The 15,718-nt window shown below is 30.4% G+C and overlaps 6 protein-coding genes across 6 annotated transcripts; 3 read left to right on the top strand and 3 right to left on the bottom strand.

Annotated features, from left to right (window-relative positions):
* Positions 1–488: 488 nt before the first annotated feature.
* LOC128958803 (protein kinase C iota type-like) lies at positions 489–4,542 on the bottom strand. The gene is made up of 11 exons (XM_054304739.1): positions 3,799–4,542; positions 3,521–3,732; positions 3,325–3,461; positions 1,835–2,451; positions 1,623–1,759; positions 1,529–1,560; positions 1,403–1,456; positions 1,232–1,319; positions 878–1,173; positions 702–817; positions 489–588 (listed from the first exon to the last, which is right to left on the bottom strand). The coding sequence occupies exons 1-11, from the start codon at positions 3,837–3,839 to the stop codon at positions 501–503; spliced, it is 1,818 nt and encodes a 605-aa protein (XP_054160714.1). The 5' UTR covers positions 3,840–4,542; the 3' UTR covers positions 489–500.
* On the top strand, positions 4,219–8,524 carry LOC128958088 (uncharacterized). The gene is made up of 4 exons (XM_054303904.1): positions 4,219–5,887; positions 5,987–7,618; positions 7,895–8,382; positions 8,492–8,524. The coding sequence occupies exons 1-4, from the start codon at positions 4,219–4,221 to the stop codon at positions 8,522–8,524; spliced, it is 3,822 nt and encodes a 1,273-aa protein (XP_054159879.1).
* Positions 8,525–8,592: 68 nt separating this feature from the next.
* LOC128958983 (succinate dehydrogenase [ubiquinone] iron-sulfur subunit-like) lies at positions 8,593–10,750 on the bottom strand. The gene is made up of 5 exons (XM_054304952.1): positions 10,399–10,750; positions 10,169–10,243; positions 9,653–9,711; positions 9,366–9,588; positions 8,593–9,265 (listed from the first exon to the last, which is right to left on the bottom strand). The coding sequence occupies exons 1-5, from the start codon at positions 10,459–10,461 to the stop codon at positions 8,837–8,839; spliced, it is 849 nt and encodes a 282-aa protein (XP_054160927.1). The 5' UTR covers positions 10,462–10,750; the 3' UTR covers positions 8,593–8,836.
* A 13-nt stretch (positions 10,751–10,763) lies between these two features.
* LOC128958984 (translocon-associated protein subunit gamma-like) lies at positions 10,764–11,626 on the top strand. The gene is made up of 2 exons (XM_054304953.1): positions 10,764–11,051; positions 11,116–11,626. Exons 1-2 carry the CDS (start codon positions 10,922–10,924, stop codon positions 11,532–11,534), a joined length of 549 nt encoding a protein of 182 aa, XP_054160928.1. The 5' UTR covers positions 10,764–10,921; the 3' UTR covers positions 11,535–11,626.
* A 32-nt stretch (positions 11,627–11,658) lies between these two features.
* Positions 11,659–13,321, bottom strand: LOC128958087 (mitochondrial ribonuclease P catalytic subunit-like). The gene has a single exon (XM_054303902.1). It carries the CDS (start codon positions 13,285–13,287, stop codon positions 11,659–11,661), a length of 1,629 nt encoding a protein of 542 aa, XP_054159877.1. The 5' UTR covers positions 13,288–13,321.
* Positions 13,322–13,423: 102 nt separating this feature from the next.
* Positions 13,424–15,409, top strand: LOC128957481 (elongator complex protein 3-like). Its single transcript, XM_054303248.1, has 3 exons — positions 13,424–13,563; positions 13,617–15,167; positions 15,238–15,409. Exons 1-3 carry the CDS (start codon positions 13,533–13,535, stop codon positions 15,309–15,311), a joined length of 1,656 nt encoding a protein of 551 aa, XP_054159223.1. The 5' UTR covers positions 13,424–13,532; the 3' UTR covers positions 15,312–15,409.
* The last annotated feature ends 309 nt before the right edge of the window (positions 15,410–15,718 follow it).

The following is a 15,718-nucleotide window of genomic DNA, read 5'->3' as shown; positions in this document are numbered from 1 at the left end:
ATTAAAAAATGGAATCAATTTCTTTAAATTTTAAAAAATTAAGAATAATTCAGATCTAGTTATACAATGGCTTTGATTTGATATCATTTCGACAACTTTTGATGTTTTTGCTTAAATATTATGTTATAACATAAACAGATAGACTATATTCAGTATAATGTAATGATTGTTAAGTGTAATTGTAAGAGCACTTAAACCATACTTGAGTTGACAGGAACTAAACTAAATAATAGTCACATATATATATATACTATACCTGTATATTAAAAATAATAACAGATAAACGATTATTAAATATGTATTTTCGATTCTAGTATGCAATTAACATTAAATATGAGCAACAATTGTTTTTTTAATAAAAATATTGTAAATAAAACCACACACACATACTATATATGAATGGTTTATAATATTCTTAAATATAAAATTTGCTAAATTGTATAAAAACAAAATTATAAAATCTTAAAGTATTAGTTTTTGTTATCAATAATTTGGTTTAATTATACATTGTCTTCGAGTGACATTAAAAGTGGATTTACGTATTCAAAACCCTCGAACTCTGATTGATCGATCTTCTCAATGGTTTTCCTAAAATAAGAAGTTTTTATTTAAATTTTTTTTTGATATATTTATATACTGTATATATACAGTATATCATTAATACAGTCTATATAATAATCTATAAAAACTATGAAACTTACGGGTCATCAGGTGTGAGCTGAACCGGTTCATTAGTGAATTGCGGATCAAAGTGCTCTAAGTCCCGATCAGTTTCTAATTTAGGTTTATAAGGTGGTGTTACTTGTTTAGCTTCCAACTATTAAAAATTATATTTAGTTGAAATTAAAAGTTACACAAAACATATTTCATTGATTACCGCTTCCCAATCAATAGTTCGGAAAAATGGATGACTCGTAATATCTTGAAATCCCGTTTCCGGATGACATCCTAATCGTTCACTTGGATTCTTATTAAGAAACCCTTTGAGTACAGATTGTGCCTTAACTGAAATAGATCGGGGAATACGTATAGTCTTCTCAAGAATAACTTGAAACAAAAAGTCTTCCGTGTTTTGGTCAGGATTATCGGTGGCGCCCACAATATCAAATGGAGATCGACCCGCAAGCATCTCATATAATAAAACGCCCAGTGCCCACCAGTCAGGTTCAAAACCTACAATAGTTTACATTATAGTTAGTAAATGTTATCGAGTTATTAAATATAGTCCTACCATAATCTTCTCCTCGAAGTATTTCAGGTGCAATATAATTAGGAGTTCCACAAAACGTACTGGTTGTATCTCCCTGTCTAATTCCCTCCTGTTTTAAATCAAATTATCCATAAATCTTAGTAATAATAATTGTTTATTTAAAAATGTTGATAATCTATGACAAGTCCTTACTTTACACATTCCGTAATCAGTAAGCTTTACGTGTCCCTCGTGGTCAAGTAAAACCTGTTTATTAATACAGTATAATTGATAAATATTAGGTAATTGTATAAAATAATAAATTTATTAATAACTTACGTTATCAAGTTTTAGATCTCTATAGATAATTCCTAAAATTAAAATAAGATTAAGATTACGGTAAATGTATGATAACAACACTAATGGTAGAGACCTCTCTCATGTAGGAAATTGAGTGCCAATGATATTTCTGCGGCATAGAAGCGCGCGTGTTCTTCAGGTAAACGTCGTTGTCGTTGCATATGAAACATAAGATCACCGCCGCGGACAAACTCAATCACAAAAAATAGTCTTAAAAAGCATAGAAATATGTTAGACATAAAAAATCAAATCTTTAAAATAAAATTCTAATAATCAATGACTAACCGACTGGCAGTTTGAAAACATGAGTGAAGTCCGACTAAAAATGGATAATTAGAAGCCGTTTCAAAAACATGTTTTTCGGTTTGAACCCAATCAATGTCTTCATCGTCGGTAACCAATTCTTTTTTTATTACTTTCATGGCATAAATTCTTCTGGTTTTTTTTAGTTCAACCATTAATACTTTGGCATAAGAGCCGCGACCAATAACACGAAGTAATTCAAAATCTTTCATTGAATATTGCGATGACTCACTAGCGTTGTAATTGTCATTATTTGCATCAACTTCTTGTCCGGATCTCATATCTTGATTATCATTATCATTGTGTACAGAAATGACAGGCAATATACTACTGGCTGAGTGTTTCTTTCGACCCGGTGTTCCCGTCCGATGCAGATTTGATTGATGTATAATTTGAATGCCATTCGAGTCATTCCGAGTGGTTTGTTGTCCGGGAGTAGACGGTGTGCTTTCAGACGAGTGCTGATCAATTTGACCGCTACAGTGATGCTTAAATAATTTATGACATTTCTTATGTACCATTAGTTTACAATTAATACATTTAAATCCCTGACGTCCTAACCCCCAAATGCGATCCTCACAATAGGCACAGAATGCCCTCTGTTTTAATGAAAATAATTTGTTTTAAATTTACTAATATTATTATAAATCAATTATTAATAATACCGGTAATAGAAAGATAACAACTTTTAAATTTTTCATTTATTCTTAAATAATTTTATGTTATTAAAAAATACGGTACATTAAAGTTAATTGGAAAAAGTTATTCAAATGTTTTTTAATACATAATAACTAAATGAGTAAATGAATACAACGATAATCCCGTTGAGATAGAGATACCATTAGAAAAGATAATAAATTTAAGAGGGAAAGGGAGGTGACTCTAATGTAAATATATAAATATACCGTTAATATTCATAAAATATAACAATTTTCTGATAAACTAAAATAAGCTTTTAGTCAATATTGTTATCAGTAATGTGCAACTTTAAATGACCCAGATCATTGTACGGTATATTTGCGTGTGTAAATAATTTGTAACCACTATTATCGGTATGTTATATCATAACTTATAAGCTATGCTTTATTTTAAATAATTATAATAGTGGTTATATATTATTACAATAAAACTAAGCTACAACTTAATATATTATTATTTATAACACTATTCTTAGTAAAAAAAATTATTTAAATGTATCAAATGGTAAAATAAAACTATATATTTAATGCAACTCTAGTTATTTAAATGTAACATAAATCTGTTTGTATTAAATATGAGTCTAATTATCAACAAAATAGCTATTTTTGTTAAAGGATTATATAACAGATATATTCAACATTTAATAATCTAAGTACTATAATATGTAAATTGTTTGATATGAATGGTGTGAATACTATTAAAGTTATTATCATATATTTACCGGTAATTACTATAATATATTATAATGTAATAAAAGACAACAAATGACTCACTCTATTAAATCTTTTGGCTTGAAATGTATGTCCATTGAGTTTATAAAGCTTTCTCCATCTGCGGGCTCCTCTGCGGTAAATACTTTTGTCTTCACCGGGACACGGAAGGCCGGGATATTGTGGTATACTTGCAAATACTATTATATGACAAATTTTAATCAATGTCATTAAATAAATCATTTGTCTTAAGCAATACCATGGATTGTAATCTCCGAGTCTTTATTTAACTCATATAAACGTATGGCCTCTTCGAGTTCTGCTTGTGATGATATGACACAGGGATCTCCTTCTTCATCGACCCATTTCATTGTAAAGTTTTGTTGTTGACTAAAGCGACAAATCTCTCGCATTTCATTGCATAGATCGTTGAGATATATGTCATCCTTGATGTAGATGACCATCACTTCACTACAAATAATAACAACATATCAGTGATCATCAAATGGTAATAAAATAAGACAAATGATGACAAACCCATTGAAGGCGGCCTTAACTCTAATCAAGTCGTTGTCCATATTTGTCAGTCAAGACTACAACCAAAACCACTGATCATTACATTAATTATCACTTAAGTAGACAAACACTTCAACTAACTGTAAGTTTCAATACAATCATCAAAACTATTGTCAAATCAAGTGTTAATTAAATGATTGTATTTAAACACTCGATTAATACACGCATTGTATTGAATTGTATTGAATTGTATTGAAATGTATTGAATTGTATTGAATTGTATTGAATTGTATTGCAATGTGTTTGACAACAACACAAATCACTCGTCAATTACTGTAAAGACTGCTTCACTGCAAACACATGACAAACACCGCCCTCTTATGCAATAATAAGCAAAACTTTATAATACATGTGTTTATGTTTACATTCAAATGATCACCGATGGATCAAATACCAGATATATCACTATTACTGCATCATTCAGTAATCACATTCAATGATAGCCACAACAGAAGTGTTGAAAACAATGACATTTCACGAGCCGTCAAACGTTTGCTATCATCTCTTCAGTCGGTCAGCAAAAGACTTAAAACAAATACAAATGAATTGATATTGAAATCAAAGAGTTTATTGAGTGATGATTTGGTAAAATGTTTGTCCAAATTAGAGACAATAGTCTTATATGAGGACACGTTTGCCGAGACATCAGTCCTGTCGAGTCTGGCGTTGGCTTTACTGTTGAATCTATGCTTAAATGACACCAAAAAAGCAATTCATTTATTATTCAAATTGTTTGACAAACAAATCATTTCTGATATTTCTCTAAATGATTATCAAATTGATAACCAATTGACTGATGTCTTAGACTGTTGTATTGAATCAAACGATTTGTCAAAATTATCACTTTTGACCTCAATTTTGAATTGCAGTCAATTTTGTGATCATCTCATGGATTATCACACAAATGTCTTCATTCAACTTCATTGTCATATAATAAAGATATATAATGAACGACTGGTTCATCAGTTTCATGTCTTTAAACTAATTTATCATTGGTTTCGTGTTTTTCACACTTATTTAAGACAATTGGCACAAAAGGAGTCGCAAGTGTTTGACGACAAAACAATTATTAATCAAATATTGGACATAATTGATACCAATTGGGAACATCCTATCAATGGAGTCAAAGATAGTATTAAATTGATTTATAATTTAATTCTTGAAATATATACTACTTTTAAGAAGTTGATGCCATCTAATGCTATATCAATACTAAACAGTTATGATTTGATTGCTGAGGAAGTACTTAAAACAAGTCGTTTAGCGCTAACATCTAAAGCAAAATACAGAAAACTATCGATTTTAATGCCATTCATCGGCTGGAAAGCAATCATTGAATCTGATCCACAATTATCAACACAAATGCTTAAATACATTTCTATAAACAGTTTGTCGACGGCTATCATAGAGTTATATAAAGCAATGATTATATCAATGAATGACAACAACAATGAAGATTTATTAGACAATTGGTCGCACTATTGGTTATCAAGTATTAGTGAATCACTCAAATTGAAGAACAAAGTGATTCACAACAATATGATCGCTCATATACTTCCTTTTACTATCAAAAACATTGACGGATCAACTCAACTGATATTTGAATCATTAAGTGACTCTAATATAGCTGAAGTGGCATTAGTTCGGTCTGCAATTGATAATAACATTACCATTTCATTTATGCCATCATTACAATGGTTTAAACGAATTCTTATAAACAATGAAGATATTGTCCGCGAAGAAGGTCTTAGTTTGTTATTAGATGAAAGATTTATAACTAATAGAAATCAAGTAATGGATCTATTTTTGTTATATTTGTCATCAAATCTTAATGTTGACAATCCATCGTTTAGACAAAAAATTGTCAGCAAAATAGACCACTTTCTTAATAAACTTTGTATCAGTTTATATGATAAATACTGTTTACACGGCTGTTATGATGAATCAGATCTCAAGATTGTTGATTTTCTTAATAATTTTCTTGAAATTATTGCATCAAATTTGATATCTGGCTCTTCATATCAAAGAAGAATGACGTGTTTATTACTTTTAAATACTTTTATTGTTATTAAAGAGAAAAATGCTATTTTATTTCATAAGGATTTGGATTTAAAATCAATATTTATTGTGATTATATTGTCTGTTATAGACAAAGATGATAAAGTGAGAAAATTAGCCTCAAATATGATGATTACATTTCATAATAATTATAAAGAACTGTTTGATTATAATTTAAATATTATGGCAGATATTGCTATTAATTTTGTGAATAGTCCGCGACATCAGGAGACCCATTGTGGAGGACTAATCTTCAAATACATTATAACATGTTTTGAAGAGTTTGATGTTTATGACAAACACATAGCATCTAAATTAGATTTAATTGAATTTTTATTATCAACGGCTCAAAACCAATTAATGTCAGCAAAAATAGACTTTTTTAATTCATCAAAAAATAGTCCAATTCATGGCTTTTTATTAACACTTAATAATTGTCTGTCTTTTGAAAATTTAAAAGACTTTATAAATGAAAAACGATTCAAAGATTTAATTGAGACAATTATTAAGACATGTTTTGATTGCATAGATCTAATGTTAAGTCAATTATCAAAAGCAAACGTCCAATTTTCGCCGTCTTTTCAAGAGATGTGTCAATCACTGGAATCAGTAATTATTGAACGAATTGATGGACTTAAAGAGCAAAAGTTTGACGACATTTCTGCTTCAAATGATTTCCAACTATTATTATCAATGTCTTGGCTTAATATCAAAGAATGTAGTTTTTTATTACAAAATATTATTGATTTACTCATATGTTGTCCACACGATATCATTGATGAAGAAATGATTAGAAGTATAGGGAATAAACAAATAACTATATTAACTAAATGTCGACATAAGGGAGTCATTGAAGCTACTTGTATATCATTAACCAAATATACCAATTCATTAATTAAGATGAAATGTCAAAATGATATGCATATTAATACACTTAAGTTATTATTAAATGATTCATTAAATTGTATCTCAAAGTCGGCCATCAATACAAACATAACTCGGAAGTCGGCCGGAGTGGCACTCATTATTCAGGCTATTCTTATTGGCGAATCTGAAGCATATAACAGTGGTTACAAATTAGATAAATCTTTATATAGCCAAACAATAAATCATTTAATAGAGATCGCAAGCCTATCAGTTTCTACAGATATGGACCAAAACAGTGATTTACCACAAACTTATTCATTGCATATATTAAAATCTATCGTAAATACCTCCTCTCTCTCACGACTGACCATTCAAACAGTCGAAAGTCTTTTACCAATTTGTATCAAAGGTTTTAGTTGTCAAGTATGGCAAATACGTAACGCATCGCTTCAATTGTATGGTTCGTGTTGTAGCCGAATGCTTGGTCAGAAAAAGACGAGTGATGTCGACTACTTTATGATTGATGGCTCGACAATCACATCCAATGAATTATTTTCAAGATATCCAACACTTTTTTCAGCTTTTAAATTGCAATTAAAGCAAAGTATTGAGAAAACGGAAAATGGATTTTTGTGCTCTGAATTGGTACCAATTATGTCATTGTTTGCATCATTTTCTCCAATAATAATTGGAGATGACTATAATGACAAAGAGATGTTAAGTTATTTTGTTAGTCTATTAAATAGTAAGATTTGGAAGATCCGAATGTTGACCGCAAAGACATTATCCCGTTTGTTACCAATCACTCAATTGCAACAACTTTTGCTACAATTGTCTTCACAACAGAATTTAAATTGTAATTCAATTCATGGATTAATGCTTTGTTTTAATCATTTGCTTGAATTAAAAATGCAAATCAAATCAAAAGATTATGAAGAATTTAAAAACAAATTTAATGATATATTTAGTAAATTATGTATAACTAGTGATTGTTATATTTTAAATTATATGTTTAATGAATTGTTTGCTCATAACTATCATCAAATTGAATTGTGTGGCCAAGAAATAGCCACTAAATCGGAACAATCCTATAATGATAACAATCAAACAACCAGTTTATTACAAACTTTAGATAAGATAATATCAAATGTAAAGTTTAATAAAAGTGATGACATAAGACTAATGGCAACTAAAAAACTTAATGATATTGTCAATGAACTGAATAATAATAAGAAAATATTAGATGTAATCAATTCCCAGATTATATTAAAAACGTGTGAAATACTATTTGTAATCCTTGAAGACGAAGATAGAGTAGTCAGAAGTGAAGCCGAAATTATTTCTTCAAAATTAATGTTTTCTTCTAAATATACACTTAATAGTCAATGTTTGTCTTATAACACAGCTATCGATTGTTTATTTATTTGGTTGATTGATAACCAAACAGTAGAGGATCAGTTAAAAGTGGACTTTCTATGGCATAGATTGCAATCTGTGATATCGTTATCCAAATTATTTGGATTTCAACAACAAAATCACATACTCTTTGAAAAAGAAGAAAAGAATGTCTTTGCCGAACCTGTCTTTCAATTGTTTAAAATATATGAATCATTGAGACGAGTAATTTCACGCCACACGACAACAATCGACGATAAGGCGATAAAACAATTAGCAAATGATTGTCGATATTGTTTGAGTAATAAGACATGTCTTGACATTAAAACGATAGTTTGCTTTAGTATTTGGAAACTTCCGAAACTAATTCTCTCTATTAGTGCTTTATATTTGCAAATTGAAAGTCTAAATCATTATTTTCAATACAATTTTAATGATAATTTAAAACGTATTTTAAGTGATGAAGAAATTCAAACAATTAATGAAACCCATCAACTCTTGTCAACAAAATTTGTATTTTTATTACAACTTAAACGCAACACATTGTCTGGATTTTCTCTCATTAATTTCTAAAATTATTTGCAAAATGCAATAAATTATTTTTAAACTAATTAATCATTGATATATAGACTCAATTGTATCTTTAAATACTCTAATTAATACTGTATTTAATACCACATTAGGACTGTCCTGTCATCTCTGGTTTTTCTTTTTGTATCCAACCCGACGCCAATTTCTTCAACTCGCCGATAGCTTTGCCCGGATTCAGATGTTTAGGACAGGTTCGGGTGCAGTTCATAATAGTGTGACACCTGTACAATGAAAACGGGTCTTTAAGTTTTTCTAATCGTTCAGCTGTTGATTCATCTCTGGAGTCAATCACCCATCGATAGGCTTGCATGAGAGCTGCTGGACCTAAATATCGGTCACTATTCCACCAATAACTGGGACATGAAGTGGAACAACAGGCACACAAAATACACTCATAGAGACCATCGAGTTTGTCCCTGTCTTTAATGCTCTGCAAATATTGAGTGCCATTACTTTTTTCTTTTCGCTGAAGCCATGGCTGTATTGACTTGTATTGATTATAGAAGTTATTTAAATCCTATATTTATTGAGAAAGAGATAAAAAAAACGGTGTTTTAAAAAAAAAGTGTTAACAAATTAAGATATAATATATTGATATTTATATTTATATAACAAACCGGTACTAAATCTTTGACGACATATAGGTGTGGTAACGGATAGATTTTAGTATCCTTACTTAAATTGTCTTCAATTTTACAAATACAAGCCAAAGTGTTGGTGCCATTAATATTCATGGCACAGGATCCACATATGCCTTCCCTACAGGAACGCCTAAATGTTAGGGTCGGATCCATTTCATTCTTAATTTTAATCAACGCATCCAATACCATAGGACCGCATCTATCAGTTAATTGATTGTCTCATTAAACAAATGGATTCATTATTATTGTCTCTAATGACTCACGAACTGAGGTCCACATCGTATGACTGCAAGTGTGGGTTCACTGAAGGGTTTTCTGGATTCTATACATTAGTTTATAAATGATATGTAAAAAAGCAAATGTTATTTAAAACAAACACTTAAGACATTCATTATCTAATCTAATGACAACTTTCTGATAACTAATAATTGCTTTAAAAGTTTTATAATTAATGTAACAATTTATCAAACATTTTAAGATAAAAATAAAAGATTTTCTCCTAATTCTTATGTTGTCTACAATACCGACAAATAATTAATTATATTATCGTTAACTAAGTCATAATCAATCACTTATTTGGTCAACAATATGGCAATTACTAAGGCATTCAATGAATACAAATGTTATAATAGATAGTTAAACGATTTGAAAATAAATTTTATAAAATTAAATAATCAAATAAAAACAAATTACAATTAATCGACACATTTGTTATGAAATAATTATTAAAAAATAATTAATAATAAATATTAATAGTAATTAAATGTCAAACCACTGACCCATCGATAGACTGAAAACTTCTTAATCTTCTGTTGTTTAGTTTTAGGCTGACTATCCGTTTGAACACTTCTCACCTGTTTATCAATTGGTTCATCAATTAATTAATTAATTATATATCCATTAATTAATTAATTATATATCCATTAATTAATTAATTATATATCCATTAATTAACACAATTATCAATTTAATTACATTAAAATAATTATCAAAATTAATCAATACATACACCGATCGGATAATATAGTAAAGACCTATTATTGGTAACACTTCGGCTAAGAATTGATGACATAGTAGTGATTGAGTTGAGATATAATCACAAATTGTCTTCAATTAGTGTCGACTTTATATAACTATCACTAAATAGTGTTGTCTTTAAGTGTCTCTCAATTTGTCTCAAATCTCACAATATTTCTCTCAACGACTCAAACAGTTATTAACCACAGAATGTGAATGTATTTAGTTTTCGGACGATTCTTGCGCTCAAAACAATACAATTAATAACCGAAAACTGAATAACAAAAATGTTATCTATTGTGAAGTATATGTCATAAACAATGTTTGCATTTCAATGTTCCCCACAATGTGTTGACCTATACTTAATGTTTGACTTAACTGAACGTCATTTATGTCAATCATATTTCATATCAAGTGATTGCGTGTCTTCTCAAACATTCAAACCATTCAGTCATTGATTGCATTCATTTGGTCCGCAATTTAACTGTTAATCTGATCGGAAAATCACTCCCGAAATGGCCGTCGGAAAGAAAGCGTTGACTCGAGAGGAGGAGCTTCTGTTGCAAGACTTCAGTCGAAATGTTTCCACCAAATCTTCAGCACTTTTTTATGGCAACGCGTTTATAGTGTCGGCGATTCCCATCTGTAAGTGATTATCGATGACATCGATGGCCACTGAGTACTGATTGTAATTATTATCCGATATTAGGGTTGTTTTGGCGGATCCATCAAATGGATTTGTATCAGTCGATTGCGGTGTTTGTATTGGTATCAGTAGTGACCACTTGGTTGGTATCATTTGCTTATAAGAACATTAAGTTTGTTTTGAAGCATAAAATCGCTCAAAAACGCGAAGAAGCCGTCGCTAAGGAAGTTATGAAAGGTATCGCCGACGACAAGAAAATGACAAAAAAAGAGAAAGACGAAAGAGTTTTGTGGAAGAAGAACGAAGTGGCAGACTATGAAGCGACCACTTTTGCCATCTTCTACAACAACGCCCTATTCTTAGCTCTCGTTGTTTTCCTTTCCTTTTATATATTGAGATCCTTCAGTCCAACTGTCAATTACTTGATATCAGTGACCGGTTCGGGTGCTATGTTGGCCCTGTTTTCTACCGGTTCTCGATAATCGGTGACATATATATGCATCACTTCTAAGAAATTCATAAAATAATTGAATTTTGATTTCATTTTGAATTTAATAAAAAATTTTGAATAAATTGTCTTCAATTAAAAATAATGTTTACATAATTTCATTGTTTTTGAAAACACAACCAATTGATTAATGTATTGTCAGAGTTATTAAATGGTATATGTAATGTCTTATTATCTTTAGATATATTAATTTTATATTCAAACTGATCCGGATATATCATTATCTTTTTATTTTGAATGAAGATCTGATGAGTTCTTAACCATCTTTTGAATAAATATGGTTTGATTTCAAGTTTAGTCAAATAGTCTCTATAGAAATCACCCGAAAGTATATAAGTATTTGGGTTTTGAAGGCCAGCATAAAGTGTATAGCAGTCATCTCGTGTCTTATCCATCGTATAAAACATTGTCATTTGTTTCCTGTGATCCCAAATAAGATTAGTTAGAAGTTTCCAATTCTTCATATGTCTTCTACCAATCATTAAAATATTATCAAATTTGTCAAAAATATTATTTCTCAAAAGCATTTCGACAGCATTTCTATCGATAACCTCTCTGTCATATCTATAAACATATTTTCTTAACTGAGACTTGTCTTCAACAATGTCTGCGTGTGTAGCAAATGCTATATTGAGACCATCGATGACTAGATCCAGAGGTCTATTAGTAGTTTGTTTCTTAATAAATTTGTGAAAATTTTCCAACTCTTTTTCATATTCAGAAAATGAAGCCATCATTAAATCATTTTGTTTGTTAAATATCTTGTCTTTGAATAAGTAAATCAAATTTTGGTGATCTTCAGTCGACAATTTGTCAAGAGTTTGTCCACAACTGCTGCACAAACCCTTTCTGTCGACAATTGTATTCATTTCTTTAAATTCAAATCTTTTCATTATTTCGATAATAATATCTTTCAAATGAGTTTCAAAGACAACCAAATTAAATGAAAAATTTCTAAATATATCTAATGTCTGATCGAAACCAATATTTGAATTATTTATGTATTCAACTAATTTGCCAATCATTTTGTCATCAAATTTAAAATCCGGATATTTTTTAGTCAAATCAAATGTGTGATCAAAAAGTTTGTGTTTAATTGATGAGTCAATTAAAGAAATGATTAGATTTTTGTCATTTGATTTCAATTGATTCAAGAGTTTCATTGCGTGAACACAATTATCTTTTGATGATTTGGCTAAACCTATGACACAATCAATGGCCACCTGATCGGCAACTTTGTTGTCTTCATATTTATTTATTATCACATCAGTTGTCTGTCGGATGAGTTGAGCGTCTGTACTGTCAATAAAGTCACTGAAATGACTAATGAAATGACAATAACGAGAGGCAGCGATACAGTTGTTAGTGATATTTGGCGACAACTTTATGTAATTAACTAATGATTTAAACAATTTGTGGTCAACTTTGTGACAGTCATTACCGTTATTCAACAGAAATGCTGCCATCAAATCAAACTCATAATTATGTTTAAAGACAAGCCTTTGTTGAGTTAATTGAGTCACCAATTGTTGCCAATTTATGTTACCATTAGTTTCACTTTTCTTCTGAAGAACAACTTCTTGAATTGACTGTAACTTTGCATCTCTTCTTAATTGTTGATCTTTTAAAAACTTTATTTGACTTAACAATCGTTTAGTTGAGACATTTGATAGACAATTATGTCTTGTAATGTATGATCTCATCAAATGTGTGGTCAACGCAAACATTGTGTCAATCAATGGTAAAGTCGTGTAAATTATTAATATTAATAAACGATTGAATCATTTGTAACCATAAATAATGTCAATTGAATTAAGTTGTCATTCAATATAAATACATATTAATAGTGTATTGAATATAAACATTATTCATGTGTTTGATTGACTTGAATATCAAAACAATGCCATGTGTTTGATGTGATGGTTGACCACAATATCGACGATATATTGGATCCAAACTTCATTTGATTTGAATGACAATGACTAAAGCAAACAGAAGAAAATGTAAGTATAGGTTATTATTTGACAGTCAATTGATTTTAATTTTATATATAAAGACAACAATTTTAGTGAATCTGAGCTAAAGTTGATGACAATTCAGGATATAATCAAAGAGTTGCTGAAGAATCTGAGTGACGGTCAAGATGTGAATTTAACGAAACTTAAGTGTGAAATATCTCAGAAATATGGTCTCAAATCTCAGCCCCGATTAGTTGACATCATATCTTGTATACCATATGAACACAAACAGCTTTTATTACCTAAACTCAGGGCTAAACCGATCCGTACGGCCAGTGGTATAGCCGTAGTGGCAGTGATGTGCAAACCTCATCGTTGTCCTCACATTAATATGACTGGAAATATATGTGTGTACTGTCCGGGTGGACCCGACAGTGACTTTGAATATTCGACCCAATCCTATACCGGTTATGAACCGACATCAATGAGAGCTATTAGATCTCATTATAATCCTTATCTTCAAACCCGTAACCGAATTGAACAATTGAGACAATTAGGACACAATGTGGACAAAGTTGAGTTCATTGTAATGGGCGGCACATTCATGTCATTGCCTAATGAGTACAGAGACTATTTCATCCGCAATCTTCACGACGCCCTTTCAGGTCACTGCAGTTCTTCAGTAGAAGAGTCCATACTTTTTAGTGAAAAGAGTCGAACCAAATGTATTGGTATTACAATAGAGACGAGACCTGACTATTGTCTGAAACGTCATTTGGGAGATATGTTAAGCTATGGCTGTACACGACTTGAAATTGGAGTCCAATCGGTCTATGAAGACATCGCTCGGGACACCAATAGAGGTCATACGGTTAAAGCCGTTACCGAATCATTTCAATTGGCAAAAGATTGCGGTTTCAAAGTTGTTGTGCATATGATGCCAAACTTGCCGAATGTTGATTTAGAAAGGGATGTCCATCAGTTTATTGAGTTCTTTGAAAACCCTGATTTTCGAGCCGATGGCCTTAAAATATATCCAACACTTGTTATTAGAGGGACTGGTCTTTACGAGCTATGGAAGAATGGTAGGTATCGCAGTTATCCACCATCTGTTTTGGTTGACTTATTGGCACAAATTCTTGCTTTGGTACCGCCGTGGACTCGTGTTTATAGAGTTCAGAGGGATATACCAATGCCTTTAGTGACTTCAGGTGTAGAACACGGAAACATAAGGGAATTGGCACTCAAAAGAATGAATGACTTCGGAACCAAATGCAGAGATATTAGAACGAGAGAAGTGGGTATTCAAGAGATACATCATAAGGTGAAGCCCGAAGAAGTGGAACTCATTAGAAGAGATTATGTGGCTAACGATGGTTGGGAAACATTTCTTTCATATGAAGACGTAGAGCAAGATATACTTATAGGTCTTTTGCGTCTTAGGAAGTGCTTGAAGCCAGCGTTCAGACCTGAACTTAAAGGTAGAGTTTCTATTGTTCGGGAACTACATGTTTATGGCACAGTTGTGGCCGTCTCTTGCAAAGACCCGACTAAGTTTCAACACCAGGGATTCGGTGCACTTCTTATGGAAGAAGCGGAACGGATTGCCAGAGAAGAACATTTATCCGATAAAATTGTTGTCATTTCCGGTAAAATTAATTTTATTATAAAATGTCATTATTTCTTGTTTTTTTTAAATAAAACAATTAATCTATTTAGGAGTCGGAACTCGAAATTATTATCGAAAGCTTGGCTATGAATTAGATGGACCTTATGTTTCAAAATTATTATAAAATTATATCTTATCTATAGTTTTATTATTTGCAGTTTTCGTGATATAATAAACGAAAGATTTTGACTAAAATATGAATTTTCTGTAATTATAATTGTTTTGTACATTAATTTTAATATTTAATAAATATATTCATTTTTGTTTTGTTTATTGTAGTCAAAACATTATTACCTGTAGTTATAGTCATATAAATTAGTAATTTTGATTCAGAACTGACATAAATCGGTAAATTTAAATCTAATTTTAAAGTGTTGAAATATATATATATATATATATAGTATATAAGAATCAATTGAATTCAATGGGATTTCCAAATGAATGTCTATTCATATCAAATGACGTCTTAAGTGACCAAATGCTAAATCATCGTTTCATTTAATCAGTTTTTTAAATAAATTGTTAATTCAA

Source organism: Oppia nitens, unplaced genomic scaffold, assembly GCF_028296485.1.
Source record: "Oppia nitens isolate AA-2021 unplaced genomic scaffold, nextdenovo-longstitch-racon4-pilon3 scaffold3_pilon_pilon_pilon, whole genome shotgun sequence".
Classification (NCBI taxonomy): domain Eukaryota; kingdom Metazoa; phylum Arthropoda; class Arachnida; order Sarcoptiformes; family Oppiidae; genus Oppia; species Oppia nitens.
The sequence above is the reverse complement of the archived record's forward strand: the minus strand, read 5'-3'. Positions and strand labels throughout refer to the sequence as shown.